At 52.9% G+C, this 23,959-nt stretch overlaps 1 protein-coding gene across 2 annotated transcripts in view; it reads left to right on the top strand.

Annotated features, from left to right (window-relative positions):
* The window catches only part of Tspan18 (tetraspanin 18), a 132,523-nt gene that overhangs the window by 99,892 nt on the left and 8,672 nt on the right, over positions 1-23,959 (top strand). For both annotated transcript variants that reach the window (XM_052183047.1, XM_052183046.1), the window contains 5 exons: positions 9,204-9,289; positions 11,390-11,462; positions 13,760-13,954; positions 22,628-22,702; positions 23,589-23,687. In XM_052183047.1, coding sequence (XP_052039007.1) covers positions 11,400-11,462; positions 13,760-13,954; positions 22,628-22,702; positions 23,589-23,687 — 432 coding nt within the window. In that variant the 5' untranslated portion in view covers positions 9,204-9,289; positions 11,390-11,399. The remainder of the gene's footprint in view (positions 1-9,203; positions 9,290-11,389; positions 11,463-13,759; positions 13,955-22,627; positions 22,703-23,588; positions 23,688-23,959) is intronic.

Raw genomic sequence — 23,959 nt, 5'->3', positions numbered from 1 at the left:
CCAGATCAGAAGCAGCAGCTTTGACTTTAACGGTAAACAACTATTGGTGGATTGATGATTGAAGTAAAATGAAAAAAAAAAGTTTTCATGAATGTGTGAGGTAAGAGGAGATTTGGGGGCATCTTACGCTATCATTCTCATGTCTGGACAGAGTCCTCAGAGTTGCAGACATGTGGGGTGCAGGCTCTGAAGGACAGTTTGTGAGATTCAATGTCATTATATTACAACTCAGCTGTTTCCATGCTGTGTGATATCAGAAAAGCCTGTGTACCTCTCTGATCCTCTGAGCTCTCAACAGTGTAAAGGAGATGAGTTTTGCTGATATCCTAGCTGCCTCAGAGTCAGACTATGTAACTAACCTGGCACTCACTCTCTTCCTGCCTTGTTCTCCAAGGTGCTGGGACTGCAGGGATGATCATGTCTGAACCTGGGACTACTGCTTGCTCTTGGGCCTCGCAGTTTGTGCAGCTGGTCCTGTGCCTCCCAGGAAGGAGGGTTTAGCTGTGACTAGATCAGAGCCCATGAAAGAGGCCATGCAGAGTCCTTCCCTTCCGGCTTCTTTCCTTTACCCGGCCTCCACAGGGCCCTCCCTCTGCAGCAGAGATCCCAGTCCTCTCTGAAGTGGCAGGACCCCTAGCGTGGATGGAGCTGGAAAGGAGAGTCCTTGGGTTTTGTGATCAGGTCAAGCAAACACATGCATAACTGTACAGCAGAGAGAATCTCAGAACAGTCTATAGGAGTCAAGGGAGAAGGGCCTGGGCAGGCTGACTGTGGCTCTCAAATGGGTTGGATCATCAGCTGCTCCTGCAGGGCACAGTCACTGAGACCTCTGTCTCTGGAGCTCAGGAAATGACTTGCCCAAGATCACAGAGCACCCACAGGCAGGGCTGACCCACTCAAGGTGACCTGCTTTGAAGACCGTTCTTCACCCCCTGGGACCCAGCAGAAGCACAGCCATGTTTCTGTGTCCTTGGGCATTCAGAGCCTGTGAGGTCTTCCTGTCCCTCTAATTACTCCCCTCGCAGAACCTCTAAATGAAAGGCAGGTACCTCCCTCCGGGGGTCACAGCCCCAGGGCAAGGCTAAAGGACTGATGTCCTGGCCTCACACAAGGCTTCAGAAAGAGATGTGGTCCAGCTGAATTGGTATGAGGCCATCCACCTGGCCAGGAAGAGGTTGGTTCTTGTGTGTGTGTGTGTGTGTGTGTGTGTGTGTGTGTGTGTGCACTTGTATGCACACACATGTTTATTTAGAAGGGAGAAGGAAGGCCAACAGGGACTCAGAGATAAAAGTCACATGGAGCCTACCACTAGGGTCTCAAGGCCCAGAGGAAAGCGCCTGGCAATGCCCCAGAGGCAGCTGGCTGGCCTTGGAGTCGACAGTTGACTGTGGACTCCCTTTTTCTTACATCCTTGGGAACTGTGACAAAGTTCCCATTTTGACTATTTTAGAGCAAGGCAAAGGTGCTCCTGAGGCCTTCCATCAGCACTGGGCACACACACACACACACACACACACATACACACACACACACACACCTCACACACACACCATGTAGCCCTGTGTAGGGGGAGGGCAATAGCAAGACTGAACATTCACAACAGGTTGACTTCTCTGTGCTCCAGTAGGACGAACTCTTAAATCCTGACCCTGCGGAGTACAACCAGGGTTTGGGCTGGCCTTGCATTTTATTCACTGCATGTGCAGATCACATGTCCATTTCTAGAAGGACCGTTCTAAGGCTGCTGGCCATCTGTAGAATGCCCTTGAGATGTGCCCCACGGGTATTAGACTAAAGTTCTTCTTAAGAAGTAGGTGCAATAACTCTCTTCTGGAGGACTTCCCTGCTTCCTTCTATGTGAATGTTCCCATGACCTGTGGGACTGCAGGAGCACGGGGGTTCAGAACAGCTAAGGTCATACAAGGTGAGGAGCCAGGAAGAAGACCCCAGTGGGATATCCACTTGATCTTTCTTCTGGTCTCATTTAGGTTGGTCTCCTAAAGCTTTCCAGCTGAAAGCACCTTACAGAAGAAAGGCTTTGGCTTAGCTTACAATTCCAGGGTACCATCCAGCATTGCAGAGAACTCACAGAGGCGAAGACCTTGAGACAACTGGCCACACCTCACAGCCAAGAGCAAGGAAAGCCAGTGCACCTGTGCCGCCTGATTACTTTCACTCATCTGGAAGTAATTCTCCACTTCCATTCATTCTTCACTCCCACACAGTTCAGCCTGGGGAATGATTCTGCCCATAGTAGACTGGGTCTTTCCACATCAGTTAACAATCAAGACAATTCTCCCGTTAAGGCTCTCTTCCCTTATAGATTGTGGCAAGACCCTGGGTATCCAAATTGCCATCACACCATGAACTTTGTAGTGGGCTTTCTACTTTTGAACAGCTCCCTGTGGTGCCCTGCGAGCTTTGAGATACCACAAACACTGCTCCAGCCTAGATGCCAGATGGAACCACACTGCTAGGGTTCAATGATGACCGAAGAGCCGTGCTATTCAGGCCTCATCACTTCCCCTCTCTGATCTGTAAAGGAAACACAGTAACTCTATCTCCTTCTTGGATTATCACGGGACTTAAATGAGCTACTAGAAGCAATGTTGACATTGTGCCTTTATAGTAAGCCCTTGTGTCCCTCCCTCTCTCTCTGTTGACACCACCATTACTACCTCAGTCCCCTGTCCTACACTCATATCTAACCCTTTTGTCCAAGCTGGGTCTCTTGTCATTTCTTAAAATTAGGAGACCGCTGGTACAGCCTCAACTCCTGTTCAGACTTTCTCTGAGGCTAGACTATCATAGAGCTAGCCCCACCTCCCTCCACTCCAGAGGGCTCCTAGTAATGGCGTTCTCTGGCAGGGCTGATAGGCTATGCCAGATAGCAGCAGAGCCTCAAGTGTGCCTTGCCAGTGTGCAAAGTCATCACTTCACATGCTTTGGCCCTGACTCTCTTGTCCCCTTCAAGTATCTTCCTGTCCATTCCCTTAGCTCCTCCCCACTACCAGCGGTCCGGTCCGAGGTGGAGCCAGGTAGGGCTCTGTCAGTTCTCCATATTCTCAGACCAAGAACCCACGCAAATGCTGTTGGTGGTGGCAGCCACTGTCTCTGGGCCATCGCTCCCCATCTGAAAATCTGAAGCCTGAAGCTCCCGGAGAGCTCATGTGATACTCATGAATTTGGGGTGAGAGGTATTCAAATAATCCAAGTCCTGAATAACCCAGACATCTGGACTGTCTCTGGTCCTAGGCATGTTGGACAAAAGCCAGGATGAAGTAGGGCCCAGCTAGAACTCTGGGAGAGCCAGCGTCTTCCCCATCTCTGAGTAGTGTGGGAATGGAGTCCCGTCTGTCTCCTTCCCACCCTCCCCCTCCCACATGTCTTTCTTGATGACTCCAGGGAGTAGCTGAGCTGTTGCTTTTAATTATAAATTTATGTTATTCATTATTTTATTCTGTGCCTTAGCCATCACCTGGAGTTAGAGAGCAGTGCTGTGGAGTGATGTCTCCCTGCCTTGACGTAGTCTCCTGGGTGCTAACTCCAGTATTAGGCTTGCATGGTCGGGGAGGGGGAGGGGGCAGGCACCTTCCCCCACCGAGGCCCTTGGGTCACTTGAGGACAGATGTAGGTGCCCTGGAGGCACCCACCTCCTGTGTTTTCTATCCAGTGAGTCCCCTCGGGACTGAGTTCTGCTTCTGCTACTAAGGTGCTTCCTGGCCCTGGGCTGTGGGAGGCCATCTGTGGAGAGCTTCATCCCCAGCCCTGGAATCTGAGTTTCTTGGCAGTTCAGGTAAGAGGAGGTGACCTCAATACAGAGAGATGCAGACAGTGAAGACCACAGAACAGTGAAAGGTCCAGGCTGAAGAAACTGAGATATCAGAGTGGCAGGAAAACTGAAGGTCACGGGGCAAGTCCGGGTGTATCTGTGCCACTTAAGCCTGGCTCCTTAACCTCTGTGGTCCTCTCTCCCCATAAAACAATCACCTCTCCCTGCCTGGGGTTAAGAATCAGGCAGGATTGGTACAGGGTTGGGCTGTGGTTGAGCTAAAGCAGGTGTGAATGTGGTTAGATACCAGAAAGAACGTCCCCACCTAAAGAGGCACAAGAGTAAGGCTGTCCTCTCGAAAAGTCTTTAACATGCATTAGCTGTTTAGAGAGCCGGCGCTAATTGATGCCTCAATTTCCCCATCCGTGAAAGGGAGCTAAGACCTGTAACGTCTGTGACCATGTCTTCCGTGTGCTGCTGTGAGTGACTGCCTGGAACTGCATTTCCTGACAAGGCTTCTGACAGGCAGGCTGGGTAGAGAGAGCACTGGCTTGCAGTCTGCTGCTTGGCAGCTGTGTGGCTTTGGGCAAGTTACTTTACCTCTCTGATCGTCTCCTCAGCTGTCAGGAAGGGATGATGATAAACCTGCTTTGTGGGGTTATGGTGAGACTCGGATGAGACACATCCAGGGAAATGTAGCTTGCATTTTCCACCTGCAAATGGGGAAGTTCCTTCCGGACACCCCCTTAGCCCAGCCCACCACGTTTTCTCAGCTAGCACATTCCTTGTCTCTCCCTCTGCCTGACTTCCCTGTGCCACCTGCCTGAGCCTGTCAGACGCATCACAGCAATGTTGACCAAGACTCTTTTCCTGTGGGGGTTGGGAGACAGTTCCTTCAGGAATTCCTGAGCTCCCCTATGCCCCTTCTCTCCCAGTCAGACCTGTGCCCCTGCCCTCCCAGTTCCCAGGCCCCCTTAATACCCGTGAACCCATTCACCATTTCAGTTGTAGCTGTGTGATAGGCCAGGTTGCCCCAGCAACAGCACTGAGTATTTTGGGATGGATCGCTAAACCTTTCAAAGGGTCTCATTCCAGCTCAGGCTCTGAGAGATGAAAGACAGAGAGAGAGAGAGCAGATGAGGGTGAGCCGAGGCCTCCCTGGGGCAGAGGGCCTGTGGAGCAAGGCCTGAGACCAGGGCCTCTGCAGCTGAAACGCACCCCAGCACCAGGGAGGAACCAGGGGGAGTTCTCTCAGCAGGCTGGCTGTCCCTGGAGGACTTGATCGAGGGGAAAGAACTTCTGTCTCAGTCGCTCCTCCAACCTTTAGTGTGTTTGGTCCAATGACACCATGTCTGCATCGGAGACAGAGGAATGCCACCTTCCGGCGTGGACAACCCAGCGAGGTCAGGGTGCCAAGAGCTTTTGCTAGTCAGCCGAAGGCAAAGAACATTCTGAGCACAGGCTGTCAGAGCTTGTGTCTCTGGACGTGCCTGTGGCTTGTAAAATGAGGAGTTAGAGACAGTCCCACCGCAGCGCTGTCTTTGAGGATTCCCTGATGGGAGGAGCCCTGGGAAGTGTCCGTCTGAATGCAACAGGGGCCCATGGCACAGCTAGAGTCCCAAGGCTGGGGCTCCCACACTTGAAATGGGGCCTCGCAGATGCTGCCTGGCCCCGCAGGCCCTGGATATTCATGGCTCAGTGAGCGCCCGGCAGGGGCAGGGAAGGCTGTCCTTTGAATTCAGTTTCACTACGTTGGCCCTCCCCTCAGGCACTGCCCCCCTGGAGCCTAATTAGGCTTTCACCCCCCTTTTACTGCGCCTGCCCTGTGCCTTGGGCAGACTCCCCACGATTTCAAGCCAATTGCTTGTTTATGAGAGCCCAGCCCGTCTGTCTTGGGAAGAGGCCCAGAGGCACAGCCAGTGAGCCAAAGAGCCCTCCCCGCCCCCTAACCAGAACTCCATGGCCTGAACTGGTGCTGTGCTCACAAGTGCCTTACACGTTAGTGCGGTGTGGGCTTAAGTGCCTGTCTCAGGCGGGTATCGTTTTATCCATTTCTGGGACTCCCTAGCCACTTGCAGCCTTTGTGGCTTCATCCCGCCCAGGGTAGTGATAAGATCATGAACTTTACGGGGCCTTTTGGAGGATCAAGTGAGCTTACAGGCGCTGGCATCAGGAACAGTTCACATTAAAAAAAAAAAAATATAAAGAAGTCCGTCCCTTCCCTGCCCGCCCCCAGACCTCCAGGCCCCCTCCAGACACGCTGGGCTGGTGCACTTTATTCTGGGTCCTGCCTGGCATGCCCAGGCACTCTGAGGATGTGGCTGTCAAGACTGTTCTCTGGGGATTGTTGTTGGTCTTCACTAGACTCCAGTGTGGTGGCAGTGGAGGGAGAACACAGCCCCTAGCCTCCGCTGGACCAAACCCAGAGCTGGCTCTGTAGATACTGGGAGAAGAGTGACAAGGAAATAAATGTACTGTGAATGTTTGCAGGTCATCAGCCTCCTCCACCCTGGCAACGACCACGGGCAGGGGGCAGGGGGCAGGGGGCAGGGGGCAGGGGGTTGGAACTGAGCGTGCTCGGGTCCCAGGTGAGAGGCTCAGGCTCCCCAGAGGAGAGGAGACAGCAGACACAACCTCAGCTTGTTGGAGTAGAATCCAAACGCTAGATGCACTGGGACCCAGCAGTGGCTCCACCCAGGACTGCAGCCCCCTCTGCTGGCTGCGCGGTGTACAGGAGACACGCTGGGCCTGGATGTGATGCCTCAGAGGTGTCTCTCCATCCTGCTCTGGGGGTACTGAAGGCAGGAGGAGTGATTTATGAAGCTGGCTATTCTTCTAACTCAGAGTATCGCTCCTAGCCCACACATCCCTGCAGATGGGCTGAGCTGCCATCTGGGGCCATGAGAGGGACAAGATTAATAAAGCTGTCTGGCCCAGGCGGGAGCCTGCTGAGGAAAGCCCCAGGGCGCTACATAACCCCAGCAGCCATCCCTGCCCTCTCTGGGTCTAGGGCTCCCATCTGTCAGGGGACAGCAGGCCTAGGCCCTGCCCCTCCGGCTCCAGCTGGCTCAGGGGAGGCTTGAGCACCTCTCCCAGGCTTTGTGCTCAGGCCAGAGATGTCAGGGGACTAAGGCGTGACTCCTCTCTCAGGCACTGCCTCTGCCTCTGTGTCCCACGGGTACTGACTTTCTAGGAGCTCTGATCTTCAGTTAAATTACATGCGTCTGGATCAGAAATACCTTACAAAGCAGGTAGGCGAACTCAGGCAACCCTGATATCATCTCTAAGCCTCAGTTTCCTCTGCTCTAAGGGGGTTACCTCATAAGTAAATATTTAGTAAGAGAGCAACGGAGAGGGCCGAGCAGGGCCAGGGTCTTGGTAAATGCTCTCTTTTATAGTTACTATTAGTTGGAACAATTAACCTGAATATGTGGCTGCATAGCCATTTGTACCAATGGTGACCATGCTTTTCATCCATGGTCCTCCCCACACCCTCCTCCACCTCATAACTAGGGATCTGGGTCAGACATCCGTTTACTCCTGGTGTGCAATGACACTGAGGACCACAATCCCTCAGTCCTCCAGGTCTCTCCTCCAGCACTATGGATTCCTTCAGCCACCTTTGTTTTCAAAACTGATCGTTGCAGTTCTCAGAGTGACTGGACAGAGGGAAAAGGGAATGGGGACAGCAGGGGTGGGGGTGACCTCAAAGATAGCCTGTGTACCAGCAGATAGCATGCATGTGGTGGAGGTTCCTTGGTGAGAAGGTAACAGCTAGCCACCCGCTCCTCCTGGACACTGGGTTGGCTCCTGTGTGACCTTCATCCCCTACCCTAGCAGCTGTATTCGGAGGAAATGATATAGAACTCAATTAGGGCCACAGCCTGGGTTAGTAGACATGTGTGACAGTGCTGAACCAGGGCTGGGATTAGGCAGGGAAAAAGGAGGGCTTGGAAAACCATGACCCAGCCCTGGTCCCCTAAACCCCAAGCATGGATTAGCCACAGAGCCACAGCTCCCAGAATGACCCCAGAGCTGTGACAAGTCAGGTGACTTCATCTTGTCCAGTTTACTATCCCTGGTGAAGCTCTATCTAAAGCTTTGGACTTGTCAGACCTGGAAGCCCTCTTCTCTGCCCTCCCTGGACTTCTTCCCTTTTGTAGCTAAGTCCTGCCAAGGCAGAGTGCACAGACCTGACCCTCCCAGGGACAATTTTTAGGGAATCTTCACCAATCAGGCCAGGTAGGATGGTAAGCAAATGGATGGATGGATGGATGGATGGATGGGTGGATGGATGGATGGATGGATGGATGGATGGATGGATGGATGGATGGGTAGATGAGTAAGTCAATAGGTGGATGGTTAAATAAATAGACATGTGAGTAGATTGTTGGGTGGGTGGATGAATGGATGGATGGATGGATGGATGGATGGATGGATGGATGGATGGATGGATGGATAAGTCAATAGGTGGATAGTTAAATAAATAGACATGTGAATGGATTGTTGGGTGGATGGGTGGGTAGGTGAATGGATGATGAATGGATGGATGGTGGATGAATAAGTCAACAGGTAAATGGTTAAATAAATAGATGTGTGAGTGGATTGTTGGTTGGGTGGGTGGATGGATAGATGAATGGATGGGTAGGCAGATGAATCCTATGAATCAGTGGATTAGTGAAGAGTAAAAGAAAGGGTGATAGGAAGAGGGAGAATCTGTCACCCAGCATACACTTCACTGACCCTAAGAGGGCTTTCCCTTGAGTCAGAGCATCTGAGGAGGTCTTTTGAGCCCTGGAAATCCTCTTGGGAAGGACTCGATCAGCTCCATAGGCAAAGTACAGGTCTTCTCCTGGGTTTGTTGTCCAACACAGCCTAGGAACAGGTCTGGGCTATAGAACTCCTCACAGGTGTGATTAACATAAGTCTCCACTGAATAAGCCCAGTTTCCTTTGCACTGTTGGGATCTGGCCCTCTCAAGGAACCTTATAGCAAATCTTAATGCAAAACCAAGAAAGGCTCCCTGAATCAATTCTCAATGCAAAACCAAGAAAGGCTCCCTGAATCAAATTCTCCCTGAGGGGAGCCTGTGTCAGGGGGAAGGACTTGGTGGCATGGCCCTACTGCAGAGACATCCCAGCAGATGGCATCAGATGGGTGGCCACCCAAGCTTGCCACCACCTCTTCATCTAATATCAACTCAGATATTGATGAAGACACAGCTCCTGTGCAGCCAGAAGGGTCCAGGGGACTGCTGTGTGGTCAGGAGATAACCAGTGCAGCCCTTCCCAGCAGCTTGGCACGTCTCGGCAGCTGTTTTCCTTAGTGCCAGGGTCCAGTTAGAGAGCCACTGCCTGGGTGCACATCAGGAGCCATGCACTCGTTGTGCCCTGGTGCCCAACAACCTGTCATGGTAAACTTTCTCTTCTAGGACAAGCTGGACTGCTGAGAGACATCCCTGACCCCCACTAACTAGGAGACTTCATCCTCCCGACTCCTTCCTGGAGAGCTGCCCAGGTGAGGCTTCTGTCCCCTGCCACTGTCCCCCACTCTGACTGTCCAATCTGTGTGTCCTTCCCTGAAGCACCCCCCCATCATCTGTCCCCTCCAGTTTGTCTCTTGAGTGTGGGTCTCCATTTCTGAGTTGCCTACTCTTGCCTTCTTGTCTCTGTCTCTTTCCCACCATGCAGCCATTCACTCATTCACAGTGTTAACTGGTGCCACAGTGTTGGTCTGCCCTGGACACTGAAAGTGTCTCAGTGAACACACTGGTCACGGCTTAGTGCTTCTGAATAACCACATAGCCCCTGTAGTGGGTGGTGCCCACACAATGTTGTGCTGCCCCAGGCAGGACTCCATCACTGCCTGGCTACACAGCATGGTCACTGACCACATTAATACTTCTCAACTCTTTGGAACAAATGGCGACTTTCACTGATGTGCTAGTGACGTAAAGTATCCCAGGTCAATTCTAAGTCAGCTTAGAACTGTTAGTTGTGTTTGACAGAAGCACCCCTCAAAGCAAAAAGATTGTATTCTACTTTTTTAAAAGTTCTATTTTTTTTTATGTATATGAGTACACTGTAGCTGTCTTCACACACACCAGAAGAGGGCATCCGATCCCATTATAGATGGTTGTGAGCCACCATGTAGTTGCTGGGAATTGAACTCAGGACCTCTTGAAGAGCAGTCAATGCTCTTAACCTCTGAGCCATCTCTCTAGCCCCGATTTTATTCTACTTAAAGCAGTAACTTGGGTGGCATGCATCTGTAAGCACAGGACCCTCCTAGGCTTCGGTGAGGGGGTCTCTGGGCTAAGTATCCAAGCCTGAACAATAGGTCAGGCTGTCGCTCCTGTCTCTCTGGGTTGTCTTGTGGAAGGGCCGTCTGGGAGCAACTCCCAGCTTGCTCTCTGCTGCCCGTCCCCTGCCCCACACCCCCAGTGAGAGGCCTGGGTTCACACCAGGTCAGGTTGGCCCTGGAGGCCGGCCTTGCTCCTGTCCTTCCGGGCCAAGATTGAAGGACTGTATCTATGTAATGTCCTGTCTCTGTCAAACATCCATCATTCTCATGAGTCTTTGTTCTGCAGAGTCATGCAGACCAGAGCACTCCCTAGCAATCTGAAAAACAGGGTCTCCTCCTCAGGGGACTTTATTCTCCTAGTCCAAGACACTGGCCCCTAAGCCTCCTGGAGATGAAGGACCGAGTTCTGGGCTGTGTGCAGGTGTGGGAGATACTGAAGATAATTAGGGTTTGGCTGGCCTCAGGGAACCCAGTCAGAGGACTGACTACAGCCATGCTTCTCAGTGAAAACCCCATCCCCCTCCAAACCTGGGTTGCTGCAGTGAGGTCCCAGGTGGTCAGGAAGCATCTGGGCCAGAGGGAGGAGATGGCAGGATGGAGCCTCCAGACAAATATGGAGGGATGAACCCTCCCAAAGTTTAGGCTTTTTAATCCTCATCTCTGCCCGTCCCCAGGGAGCCCAGCAGTTCCAAGGAATTCGGGGTCTAGACTGTAAAACAAACCCCTGAGGGTGGTAGGGCTGGCCTGTCCTCAATGCCTTCATTATAGCTGTTCTTCACGTCCTGTGGGCTCAGTGGAGTGAGTGCCACAGTGGGCCTGACACTCTGGGGACTGTTGCTTTCTTGGTGCCTATTTGTGTATGTGTGTGTGTGTGTGTGTGTGTGTGTGTGTGTGTGTGTGTGAGTGTGTGCTAGTGGTGGTGAGCTGTGCTGTGCAGTGGTGTGTGTGTGTGTGTGTGAGTGTGTGCTAGTGGTGGTGAGCTGTGCTGTGCAGTGGTGTGTGTGTGTGTGTGTGTGTGTGAGTGTGTGCTAGTGGTGGTGAGCTGTGCTGTGCAGTGGTGTGTGTGTGTGTGTGTGTGTAGTATATGAAGTGTGTAGTGTGTTTGTGTGGTGTGTGGCATGCACCCCAGAGGGGGGTGACAGACCAGAGCCGGTGAACTAGAGGATGAGGGCTAGGAACCCAGATTAAAGCTCCAGTTGGCCTCACCCCGTTGCAGATCTTGAAAGAGGATTGTTACTGGGTCTCCTGGCTGGGGCTAGGTCTGGGCTCCACCTGAGTGTCTCCAGAAGGATTGAGTGGCCTTGTGTTTTCTAGGTGAAGAACCATGGAGGGCGACTGTCTGAGCTGCATGAAGTATCTGATGTTTGTTTTCAATTTCTTCGTATTTGTAAGTGCTCCCTGGGTCTCCCCAGATCATCCCTGACTCTCCCCTGGGTTTCCCCTGGGTCTCTAGCCTCTGCTGGTAACAAGGCTAGCCTTCTCCCTGAAATGGCTACAGGAGGCTGAGTGCCCACAGGCAGAGTGCCCGACCAGTAGGGAGACCTGGCACTGAGTCCCCAACCCCATTCCTGTCACAGTAGACATTTCAGCCAGACCCTGAGATGGGACAACCTCTGGCAAAGAAAATGCTAGATGGACTAGGAAGATGGTATCCTTTACAACCCAACTTCAGTCCCCAGAACCTACATAAAAAGCCAAATGTGGTGGCACTTGTTCATAACTCCAGCTCTGAGGGACATCGCAGAGGACTGCCTAACCTAACACTGTATCAAAAACAGTGTATATGGCTCCTGGGGAACAACTTGTGGGATTGACGTCTGGCCTCCACATGCACACACTTGCACACTCACACACATGAATATGCATACATGTGCACACACATGCATGTGCACCTGCTCACCCCACCCCCACCACACACATGCATGTGCACCTGCTCACCCCACCCCCACCCACAATCAAGCAGCGACCTCGGAGTGTTCAGGCCAGCCTTGTCACTGGAAGCTTCTCAGGCGGGCCCAGCTCTGCAGCCTGGAAGCACACTCCACCACTCTGAACCTTGTCCTGTCTTAATGATTCACCGAAGTGGGCTTTTTGAAAATTTAGCAGTGAGCAAGGTGACTCGAACGTGGCCAGTATAGGTCTCCCATCTCCCTCCAAACTCTGGGCTGGGTATGAAGGAACAGGCTCTGGCATCAGGCAGCCTGCCCCATGCTAACAGGCCATCAAAGACTCTGCACAGGCCCACAACCCCTTTCAGTAGCCAAGGCCCCCTCCCCTTCTTGGCCCCCGTGGGTTTCCACAACCAACCCAGTCCTCCATCTCAGGCACCATCGCTGACCTCACGGGACAGCCCTGGAAGAAGAGTCCCTTTGTTGGCAGTAGCAGGATGTCTGTATTTCTGCCTGTCCATTTTCATATTTTTTTGTGTCTCCCTGGAATCCGCTTCCTGGACCTTGGGGCTAGGCAGCCTACAGATTTGAAAGTGGCATTCTCCAAGCCGGAAACCCCTGGCCATTCTGGCTATTCCTGGACCTTCCTTGTCAGCCCTGAGCAGATGACTATTGAACTCCAAAGCCACCCACAGTGATAAGAGGAGAAGACCTTACAAGAGAATTTGTGGGGAAACTGAGGCAAAAATTAGGGTGCAGCAGACAACAACCAGCGCCGGCCTCTCCTCTGGCCTGCTCGCTTCTCCAGTCTCTCTACTCGCCCCACCTGATGCATCTGCCAGTCAGTGGCTCTCACCCAGCTTTTTACCTCTGCCCACAGCTCACAGACCCGCTGAACCAGCCAAAACCATCAGGGCACCCCCAGCCTACCAGCTGTCCCTCACCTGAGCCACCAGGAACATCAAGCCCTGTTAGTTCCCAGATTCAATATCAATCCATTTCTGCACACAGCAGACCCACTTCCAATACTGTCCATGCCCAGAAGAAATGGAAAATCTTGCCCACTGAAGTCTGCCATGAATTCTCTGCTGGGCCTCTGTGTGAGGCGGGAATTCAAGTGGCTGATTAAACCCAGAGTGCTAAGGCTTAGAAAGAGTCACCCACTTAAAGTCACACAGCTAATAAACAGCAGACATGGCTCCCTGCTCTAGCCCAAGTAGTTTCTAACCCAAGATAAGCAAGGTGCAAAGAGAGATAGGTCACTCAAGTACATCCATGAGAGGCTTTGGGGCACATGTTTAAAAATGGCAACGATCGAGCGAACCCTGCCCCTAGCATGGCCACTGTGAGCTCAACACCACCTTCAGAGCTTGTCCATGGAGTAGTTCAGTGTCAGACAGACCTAGGCTGCAGCCTTGACTCTGCCATGAACTCGGGAGGTGACCTTGAGAGTTATTGGCCTCCCCTGGGCCACAAGTGTGGAAGACTCATAAGCTTGGGCCTGTAACATTTAAGGAACATATGAAGGCCATGAGTAAACCCTGCAGGGCACTGCGTTCCACAGTTTGATATGGCACACGGGTCAGAAATTAGACTGAGAGGGTGTGAGCTACACTGGAGTCCAAGAGACTGTGAGTCTCTCCACAGAGACTCAAAGCAGCCAGTGGAGATCAGGGTTCAGCATGGTGAGATCTGCTGGATCCCAATACCTCACCCCCAGGCTTCCCTCAGGGGGTAGAAGGAGCATCTGACTTCACTGTCTGTCTGTCCTTTCTTCATGTCTGCCGCTGGACAGCTGGGAGGTGCTTGCCTGCTGGGCGTTGGCATCTGGGTCCTGGTGGATCCCACCGGCTTCCGAGAGATCGTGGCTACCAACCCCCTGCTGACGACCGGCGCCTACATCGTACTGGCCATGGGTGGTCTGCTGTTTCTTCTGGGCTTCCTGGGCTGCTGCGGGGCTGTCCGAGAGAACAGGTGTCTGCTGCTATTTGTGAGTGACCAATTCCCCATCCCCACTCTACGTGTGGCTGCTCTGGGAGGGTTAGAGGGCTGTTGACTTCCAAACCCAGCCTGGATTCATAAACCAAAATGTTCTCACCAGGGTGGTTGTCAGCATCAAGGCCATCAGGTCATGGGATCTGGGGATGTAGCTCAGTGGTTAAGTATCTATATGCCACACACAAGGTCGAGTTTAATCTCCATCTCACTGACTGTGGTCACTGGTCTGGAAGCCCTGAGGTGTCCAGCTACTTACCTGCAGCCCTGCAGGAGGTTGGTGCAGAGGCCACCTGCAGTTTATTGGAGCACTGAACTGTCAGGCCATCGGCTACTCAAGAACTAGACAGTTATCCCACCCTGGGGTGGTCTGTGACAGGGGAGGGGCCTAAGGTCAAAGACACTGTCCCAGAGTATCTTTCCAGAAACATGAAGCAGACACCAAAAGAAAGTTTGAGAGGGCTTTGAATTTGGCAGAAGTAGGAAGACATACTTTGGGGGATGAAGAGAGCGAAGAACTTGCTCCCTCAAACCTTGGTCTGCTGAGCTTTCTGAGGTGGGTGTGAGAACAGAGCTCTGCCCAGGATGACACTGAGGTTTTTGATAGCAAAGCCACTCTCCGCTTCCGTAGACCAGCCATGGAAAAAAATAACTCGCCACGTCCTATTACCCTTGGTTTAACTTTGGGTCTACTCAGGTCTGCTCCAAGTAGCCCCAAACTCGAGGTGGCTGTTTAAAGATAGGCAACAGCTAACCACACTGTCACAAGCTTATCTTCAGGCCAGGACAGAGTCAGTAACTGTGTCACCAGGAAAGAGTCAGTGACTGTATTTACTGTCACCAGGAAGGAGTCAATAACTGTGTCACCAGGAAGAAGAGTCAGTCAGTAACTATGTTTGCTGTCACCAGGAAGGAGTCAGTAACTGTGTCACCAGGACGGAGTCCACAGTAGTAACTGTATTTACTGACACCAGGCTGCATTTTGGCCTTGTGGCCAGTCGAGAGGCCCAAGCTGGTCTGGTTCATTCATGGCTCAGCCGTGACGACAAGCCGTGACAAGTCATGTGAGGCTGCCTGGCGGAACATTAGTGTTGGAAGATCCTTAGCTGCCTCTTAAGACCCTCTCCCCCCTACTTCCAGGTCTAACTCCTTGCCGCCCCAGTACTTAGAATGTCCCTAGCCTGGCTTGGTGTGTCTGGCCATGTCTCTTGGAGTTCTCCTGGCTCACCTACTTCCCCGCCTCGGAAAGCCAAGCCAGTGCCCTTGGCCACTGCACACTTGGCTGTGTTCATGCTCCACGGAGTGGCCCTGGGCTCCCTGGGCTACAGCTGAGTATGCTGTCCTCTGGGGTCTGAACCGAGTGTGCCGTCCTCTGGGGTCTGAACTGAGTGTGCTGTCCTCTGGGGTCTGAGCTGAGTGTGCTGTCCTCTGGTGTCTGAGCCGAGTGTGCCGGCCTCTGGGGTCTGAGCCGAGTGTGCCGTCCTCTGGGGTCTGAGCCGAGTGTGCCGACCTCTGGGGTCTGAGCCGAGTGTGCCGACCTCTGGGGTCTGAGCCGAGTGTGCTGTCCTCTGGGGTCTGAGCTAAGTGTGCTGTCCTCTGTGAACAAGGCATCTCCAAGGCTTTGCTGCCCCAGCTCCTGAACCTGCTGGTTTGGGTGGAGCCTCTGCCCACAATTCTTGGGAGTGACCTCGACTTCTGAGTTTAAATAGCCTGGCTTCTCAGGGTACAATCCACAAAGGACACTGGAGTTGGCTGTAATGTCCTCCTTCCTTCAAGAGCACTGATCTATAAACCCTGAGTAATGAAGCCAAGCACACACACACACACACACACACACCACAACTCTCCATTTCCAGAGTGGAGACAATGGGATGCTTTCCAAAGAAGCTGCTCCTTAATTCTTTGCATTTGTTCTCATGGCTATGACAAAATGCCAGACACAGGCAACCTAGGGAAGGAGAGATTTCTTTTGGCGCAGTGTGGAGGTGCACTGTATCTTGGAGGGAACTGCATGGTGGTAGGAATGTGAGGCAGTGGGTCACATGGTCAGGAGATGCTGCTGATGCTCCATCCCTTCTGCTCTTCAGTCTGCGGGATGGTGATGTGTACACACAGGGTACCTCTTTCCTTCTCAGTGAACCCAGCCTAGAAATCCCTCACAGCCATGGCCACAGGTAAGTTTAGGCCCTCTCAAGGTGACAGTCCGTGTTAGCTATCGCAATCTTCTACTCCTGTTTAGGGGTTAAGCCTTGCAGTTCCATCCGTGCTAGAGATGCATCAGGGCCCTGAGTAACTGTCCTGTCCCTCATGCCCAAGATGCGTGAGGCGACCTAACCACGAGGATGTAATAAGCAGGATGCCGGCAGCCTGCATGTGCGTGTGCACCTTGCTCTGTGCTTCCCCTGCATGTGCGTGTGCACCTTGCTCTGTGCTTCCCCTGCATGTGAGTGTGCACCTTGCTCTGTGCTTCCCCTACATGTGAGTGTGCACCTTGCTCTGTGCTTCCCCTGCATGTGAGTGTGCACCTTGCTCTGTGCTTCCCCTGCATGTGAGTGTGCACCTTGCTCTGTGCTTCCCCTGCATGTGCGTGTGCACCTTGCTCTGTGCTTCCCCTGCATGTGAGTGTGCACCTTGCTCTGTGCTTCCCCTGCATGTGCGTGTGCACCTTGCTCTGTGCTTCCCCTACATGTGAGTGTGCACCTTGCTCTGTGCTTCCCCTGCATGTGCGTGTGCACCTTGCTCTGTGCTTCCCCTGCATGTGCGTGTGCACCTTGCTCTGTGCTTCCCCTCTGGTTTCTTAACCTCTTGGCTGTGGCATCTTGACCATCAAGGGATCGATTAGCTCTGCTGGAGGCTGAAGCTAAGCAGATCAAACAGCAGCAGATGCTCTTTCTCTGAATTTCCCTGGGCTGTGGTGAGGTAGGCCACCGCTCAGTGTCCTGGTCTTGGTAGGTGGGTTTCTCCCACAGGAGGATCTGTGGGCCTGTTGGTGCTGATCTGGGACGTGCTGCAGGGTGCATGTCCTGATCTATACTCAACTTGCAAATGTTCTTGTGTGTAGATGGCATGCAATTCAGTGACAGGGCCTCCTGGGCTGAAGGACTTCCTTGTCGGGGAACCATGGAAACTACTTCCTAAACTCTGGGCCAAGGCTCAGAGCAAACAGGAGCTGGGGCAGGAAACTGGCCAGTGCCTCACTCCTGGAGGGCCGGGCACTGGGTTCAGACCCCGGGGGATTCCCCGAGCAGGGACACAGCCAAGAGTTCAGAGATCAAAGGCACTGCCTTGCAAGTAGTGAGACTGTCTTTCCTATAGTCAGTGGTACCAGGCAGGCATGCTAGGGAAAGACATCTGGCCTGGGGCTTCTCCCAGATTAAGACATCCCCATGTGGCTCATTCCTATCATAGCTGCGTGCTCCACCTCTCAGAGAGGAAGCGCAATGGCCTGTGACATGAGCGGCAGGGGAGCTGTAGGTCCCTTTATTTCTCAGAGTATAACGTGGCCAACTTTACTGGGAGAGACAAAGAAGCCTACTGCTGCCCCCTGGTGGACAGTCCCCTTCCCTGTCGGTCAGCTCCTGCATGTAGCATCTCTGGCTTCGCAGCCAGAGGCTTTAAGAAAGGCCTGGTCTCAGTGTGTGATGACCCGTCTGTACTGTTCCTAGGCATGTACCCAAAGAGCTCCATATCCTCCAGTGTACCCTCCAGTGGAGACGCTTGCTCCGTTGCTCTGTTCACGATAGCCAGGAGACGGATGGGTAATGAGAATGTGGTGCATATACACAATGGAATTTTATCAAGCCATAAAGAAAAATGAAATTTATTAAATTTGCAGGCAACATGAGTGGAACCGGAAAATATTGCATTAAGTGAGGTAACTCAGGCTCAGGAAGACAAAGAGCTCCTGTTCTCTCTCATGCAGATCTGAGCTTCTAATTTTTATTTATGTGTATTTATGTGGGAGTAAGTATTGGGCAGAGGCCAGAAAACTAGCAGGGGGCCCAGGAGAGGCAAAAAGAGGCCTTAAGATAGGGAATGGGAAGAGCAGAATATATGTGATATGAAAGGGTGTGGGGGGGGGCTAGCAAGGAGAAGCATGAAGAGCTGGGCCGCGAGGGGGTTCTTGGGAGGATAACCCAAAACTAAGGAGTTACGAAAGTGACATAAGGAGACGTGCTGCTTTGTGTGCTAATTGAACATATGCACGTATGCATGCATGCCCTGCATGGTGGTGTGCACCTGTAATCCCAGCACTAAATTAAAGGGTTAATGAAGGACTACTGTGAGACCAAGGCCAGCCTGGGCTACAGAGTTAAAGTCTATCTCAGAGATGGGTGCGGGGAGAAAGCGGCCATGCCTTCCCCCCCCCTCTCCCCCCAGGGATGCATCACTGTTAATGGGCCCATCTCTGCAGCCAAGCCCGGAAGGCAGCCTGTGCTCTTGGCTGAGAGCAGGCTGTGCTTGGCTGCTTTACCAGCCTCGGCTAAGTGTGCCCTGAACCCTGCCAGCGGGAGAGAAAAATGGGGCATTTGTTTTGCATGAAGTTTAAGAAGGTTGGGAGCTGGGGACAGGCTGAATTGGTCTGAGAGCTGGCTGCCAGTGGGGTCCTCTCTGACCTTCGTCTCCACTTGGGGCTGCTCATCTCTACATCAGACCCCCTTCTCGCCTTATCTTCTTCCATTTCTCTGCTTCTCTTCCAGCTATCACCCCACCTCTCTGTGCTCCCTGCTCAGCCCTCTCCCAATCCCAGTTCACACAAGGCTGAAGTCAGTGTGGGTCAGAGGCAGGGTGTGCTGCTAGGCCTCAGACTGCGGCCATCGAAACCAGGCCCCAACCCAGAGTAGATCTAGATAGGCAAAAGTCGTGGGCAAGAGGGATACACTAGGGATGTAGGCATGTATAAGTGTTCTAAGTGTGTGACATATCTGTGAGTATATACACAAGTGTGTTGTGTGATGTGTGGCACCCTATGCAGATTTACATAGTTTATTACAGTGTACATGTGCATATATGTTTACCCTGTGTTTATGGTGTGTGGACCTCTGTTGTGGGTTCTGTTTGATTACATCGTAGTGTGTGCACATGTACAGGTGGCGTGTGTGGTGGGGTGGAGTTGAAGGCTTTGAGAAGCTTTTGTATTTTTCTAAGACAGTATCTCATGTTAGCCCAGGCTGCTATGGAGGCAAGGATAACAATCTCGAACTCCTGGTGCTTCTGTGCCCCTCGAGGGCTGGGCTTACAGGTGAGCCCCCATGTCCAGTTTGTGCAGTTCTGTAATCCAGCTCAGAACATCCCCTATGCTATACGTGCACTCTGCCTACTGAGCTACACCCCGAGCCCTTCTGGAAGGTTTTCTAAAAGGTCCAGAACCTAAAACCAGTTCTCTTTTCTTGCCTAAAACTGGTTGTGTGGTTGCTCCGGTAGAAGACGGCCACTGAGTCAGACCCTAGGTGCATCTGGGGGCTTCCTGAAGGCTTTTGACTTCCGCCTTAGCCAGGCTGTCTGGAAAGGGCAAACAGAGTCTGGCTAGTCATCCCAGAACCCTGGCCTCAAGGCCTGCAGCAATAAGGCCTAGATATGGAGCAGCCCCGGGCCTGCTGGGGCTGAGAAGCCCGAGTCTGAGGACGATTGGCCCTGTGACCAGTCCCTGACTAGCTTAGCTAATGACAAGAACACATGTATAGGCCAGTGTCCTTCACACCAGCCATTTCCTGTGTGTCTCCTCTGAATGTCACAAACACCCCTGTGGCCAACTTACCTAAAGACTCTAATTTTACCAAAGGCAGTGTGTGTGGGGGGGGGGATGAGGGGGATAGAGAGAGGAGGATGGGAAAGGGAGAGGAAAAAGGCAGGGAGGGGAGAGAAGAGGAGAGGAGGGGAGCGGAGGGGAGGGGAGGGGAAGGAAAGGGAAGAGAGTACATGAACTGTACTGTGTGGAAATTGAGGACTGCTTACCAAAAAGGAGAACCAGGCCCCTCTTCATGAGTAAGGACACCAAGCCTCTGCTAACCTCACAGAGGTCAGAGGACAGGAATTCCCTCAGAGGGCAGCCTGTGGCCGCTGGGGAAAGTCCCTAGGCAGCAGGAAGCTGTGGGAAGAGGAGGAAGTCCCTGGGCTGAAGGAGTGGGCCTGGGTGTAGCATGGTCTCTGCAGTCAGTACCACCACCTGCACTTCCCTCTTGGAATTCACACCCTGCCTGGGCTGGGCCATCTGCACCAGGCGGCCTCTCCCAGGCCCCCTGCCTCTTCTCTTCTCTCTCCCAGGCCACGATCTACAGCATTTGTTCTTGGCCTCTGTCCCAGACATCAGCTCTGTGCAGTGCGCCACAGGATGGACCTGTGTCTGCCCTGTATGTGTTCATTTGCCCAGGCAACCTCAGGGCAGGCACTCGATAGAAGCTTTGGGATGAAGCACAAGGAAGAGACAGTCAGATGTCAGTAAGAGCTGAGCTCTGAGTGGTGCCGAGATGGCTCAGTGGTTAAGAGCACTGGCTGCTCTTCCAGAGGTGTTGAGTTCAAGTCTCAGAACTCATATGGTGGCTCACAGCCATCTATAAAGGGGTCTGATGCCCTCTTCTGGTGTGCAGGTGTACAGGCAGACAGAATACTCATACAATTTTAAAAAAACATAAATTTTAAAATATATTTAAAAAAAAAAAGCTGAGCTTTGATGTTTTGGCTGTGTGTCCTGAGGCTGGCTGCTTAACCTCTCTGAACCTAAGACTCTTCACGTGTAAAATGAGGATAACCAGATCTTCCAAGCTATGGTCACAATTCACTGGGAAAATGTGTGTCTTGCTTAACTTGGCTCCTGACTTCACTTGATACATAGGAAATAAAAATACTCAATCCTGGACAGTCACAATTCTGCTGGCTGTTCATAACTCTAAAAATCTGGAGGCTCCTGCAGTCACCCCCAAACTGCACCCACCAGCTCCTCTTTAGAGCCACAGCCCAGCAGTAAAATGGTACTTGCCCCTCCCCCAGGCTGCAGAAGTCAGACCACCGTGAGTGGTGAGTGGTGGCCGGCCAGGTGCTGCTCCCCTGGATGGCTCCCAGACCTCCATCGCTTCTCGGTGGCCTTCCAGGAGATCATCAAGGTTGCTCTCAGGCAAAGCTCATCACCTAGGATCTCACGCAGAGTACAAAGTGACTGTGCATGTGCCACCCAGAATCTGTGACTCTTGGCCACAGCCAGCAATGCAGGTGTCACAGTGGGGTCAACAGCCTGAGGACCTGCCAACACTCAGGGAGCACAGAGAGCAGAGAGTGGCCCTGTAGGGCCATGCTGAGCAGAGCTGATGAGCAGTCAGGTGGCAATGCCAGATCTCCAGCAGGGGATGGGGGCGGGGCAGAAAGGGACACGTCCTCAGTGGCTGCTCAACACAGAACTCTCAAACCATCCATCATGGCCCAGGGCACCCAGGAGGTCATGACTGGGTGGCTGAGTTCTTAGCAAGAGGAAGATTCTACAGCTTGTCCAAGTGGCCCAAGACCCACATTTTCACAGCATAAGCATGTCTTCCACTCCTCCCCTTCTATCACCAGGCCCTCTTTACAAGGAAAGAGGGACCCAAGATACCCTCGGGATACTGAGCCCAACACTTCTATCTCCTTCGGGCTTCCATTCAGCCAATGGAGGCTGACCAGCCTTAGTGTTGCTCCTATATGACCAGGATGGGACACAGGGACCAGCCTCTGTGTGTGCTCCCTGTGAGTCCCTCTCTCGGTGGCCCCAGCTGGGGTGAGAATGGAGTTTGCAAGGGTACTGAGGAAGACAGGACAAACTGCTTCTTCCTCTTTTGTTTTTGAGCCAAGTCCAAAACAGTGCTAGTGAGGACCAGAGCCTGAAACCCACCGCATGTCACAGGGTCAAGGTGACAATCTGTTCTTTTGTGAAACTTCTCAGGTGCTGCGGGGAAGATAGCCTGCAGCAGCTGGGTGCCTCTGTTTGATGACAGGCCCCCCTCTGCTGGGAGAAGTCAGGGAGGCCTCTCAGAGGTGGGGCTGGAGCTTAATTTTGGCACAGGGAACCACCCAGCATGGAAGGCCCCACCTCAGAACCTCCTGGTTGATCTGTGTAACCTAGGACTCTACTGAGAGGAGCGAGCAGACAGGGCTCTGTGTTAGACATCAGACTCCCCTCCTGAATCTCACTACCTTTCTGCCCATCTTAGACCTCTGTGTCAGCTGAAGAGAGCATGACATCCCTACTCCCACTCAAGATAGCACGGCCTCCTGTTTCCACAGCAACCAGAGACACCTGGGGCAGGGAAAAGTGGCCTTGAGGTTGCCAGGGTAGGACACCCAGCATGGGATCCCCAAGAATTTGGGGTGCCACAGCTTGGACAATTCGCTGAGGGAAATGTCTCCCAAGGGAGCCTCCCCCCGGGGCCACCAGGCAGGGCTGCTCAAGTTGTGCACAGCACAGGGTGGCCTCTCTCAGCCACCATGTGCTCAGAAGACAGATTTATCTGTCTGCATGGCTCATAGTTTCTGTCACGACTCTGCGGCTCCAAGGGTAGATCATCAGCGAGTTTGTTATGAAAGCAGTGATTTATGGGAGCGAGGGCCTGTCTAACAAGATGAGTGCGCTCCATCCATCACATAAGGGTGGGCGGTAAGATGGCGCCCGTGTGGGCCTCACAGCTGCCCCCTCTCTCTGCAGTTTTTCCTGTTTATCCTGATCATCTTCCTGGTAGAGCTCTCAGCAGCCATCCTGGCCTTCATCTTCAGGGAACACGTATGTACCACTCAGCTTTCCATCCTGCTGCACTGGGGGTTACTGTGTGACCCCTGCCTCCTCCTCAAAGACACCCTTAGAACTAGCTGTCTCATCCAGGGTCTGGAGCCTAAACATGACCTGCACCTCAGGGAGGAAATGGGATCCTCCCAGCCAACTGAGGTGTCTTCCTACAGGGGTAATTCCAGAAGGCCTTGACCACAGGTATCTAAGGGTCCCCACTCCTGGAGCACCTGGTATAGGCCCCATCCTGGTTCTAGAATCTCTATCCAACCCAGTGACAGTCTGATGGTCACATGGTCATGTGGTTGGAGAGGACAACCCCAGTCTGGGCACGCTGTGAGGCATGCTAGGCCAACAGCCTCTCCCTGCTTAGTCTACACCACAGGCCTCAGCCAGCTCCTTACCCTGAGCCTAGTGGACAAGGCCTGGTACCACAGATTGCAGGGCTTCAAACAGCAGGGACGGAAGGATAAGACATGGGTCAGCCTGGGACAAGGAGCCAGCCTGAGGAAGCTGTTGAGAAGAGCAGACTTTGAGGACATAGCGGGGCGGTATGGGTGATTGAAGTCTCCCTCTTTACCCACACTCTGGCTTCCTGTAGGTTGGGCCTCACACCTGCTGATTCTGAAGGACAGAAAGGCAATCATGCCCCCCCACCCCCACACTCATCCTCTGAGGAAAGCCGCAAGGCTGGGCAGGGTTCCCCGTGTGCTCCATGCCGGAGTTAGATGAGGCCCACAAATGTAGACATGTTTCTCTCGGCCTATGATGGCACACCAGGGTCCCAAGCCTTGGCAACTGGGTGCCTTCCCCAAATGGTCAGCTTAGTATCACCGGGGAAAGACAGGCTGGGAGGACTCAGCGCCCTCTCCTCTGTCCATAGCTCACCCGAGAGTTCTTCACCAAGGAGCTTACCAAGCACTACCAAGGCGATAATGACACGGACGTTTTCTCTGCCACCTGGAATTCGGTCATGATCACAGTGAGTGCCCTTCCCCATGCCATCCTGGGATGCCATGAACATCCAAAGTCATAATGTTGACAAGAAAAAGCCTGTCCCCTAGAGCCCTCCTAGTCCCTTGCCTGGGCCAGGCATCAACAATCCACCAAGAATCACTGATCCCACTCTTGGCCTGTGAATCATCATTTGCTCAGCACTCTGAGCTGTCAAGGCTGATGGATCACAGCCCCCACCACCCCTGACTTTCGTCCTCACGCAGTACGAAAGTGATGTTCATGATATTCAGTGCAGAG

This window comes from Apodemus sylvaticus, chromosome 5 (genome assembly GCF_947179515.1).
Source record: "Apodemus sylvaticus chromosome 5, mApoSyl1.1, whole genome shotgun sequence".
NCBI classification, from domain to species: Eukaryota; Metazoa; Chordata; class Mammalia; order Rodentia; family Muridae; genus Apodemus; species Apodemus sylvaticus.
Note: the sequence above shows the minus strand (reverse complement) of the source record. Positions and strands in the feature narration are given on the sequence as shown.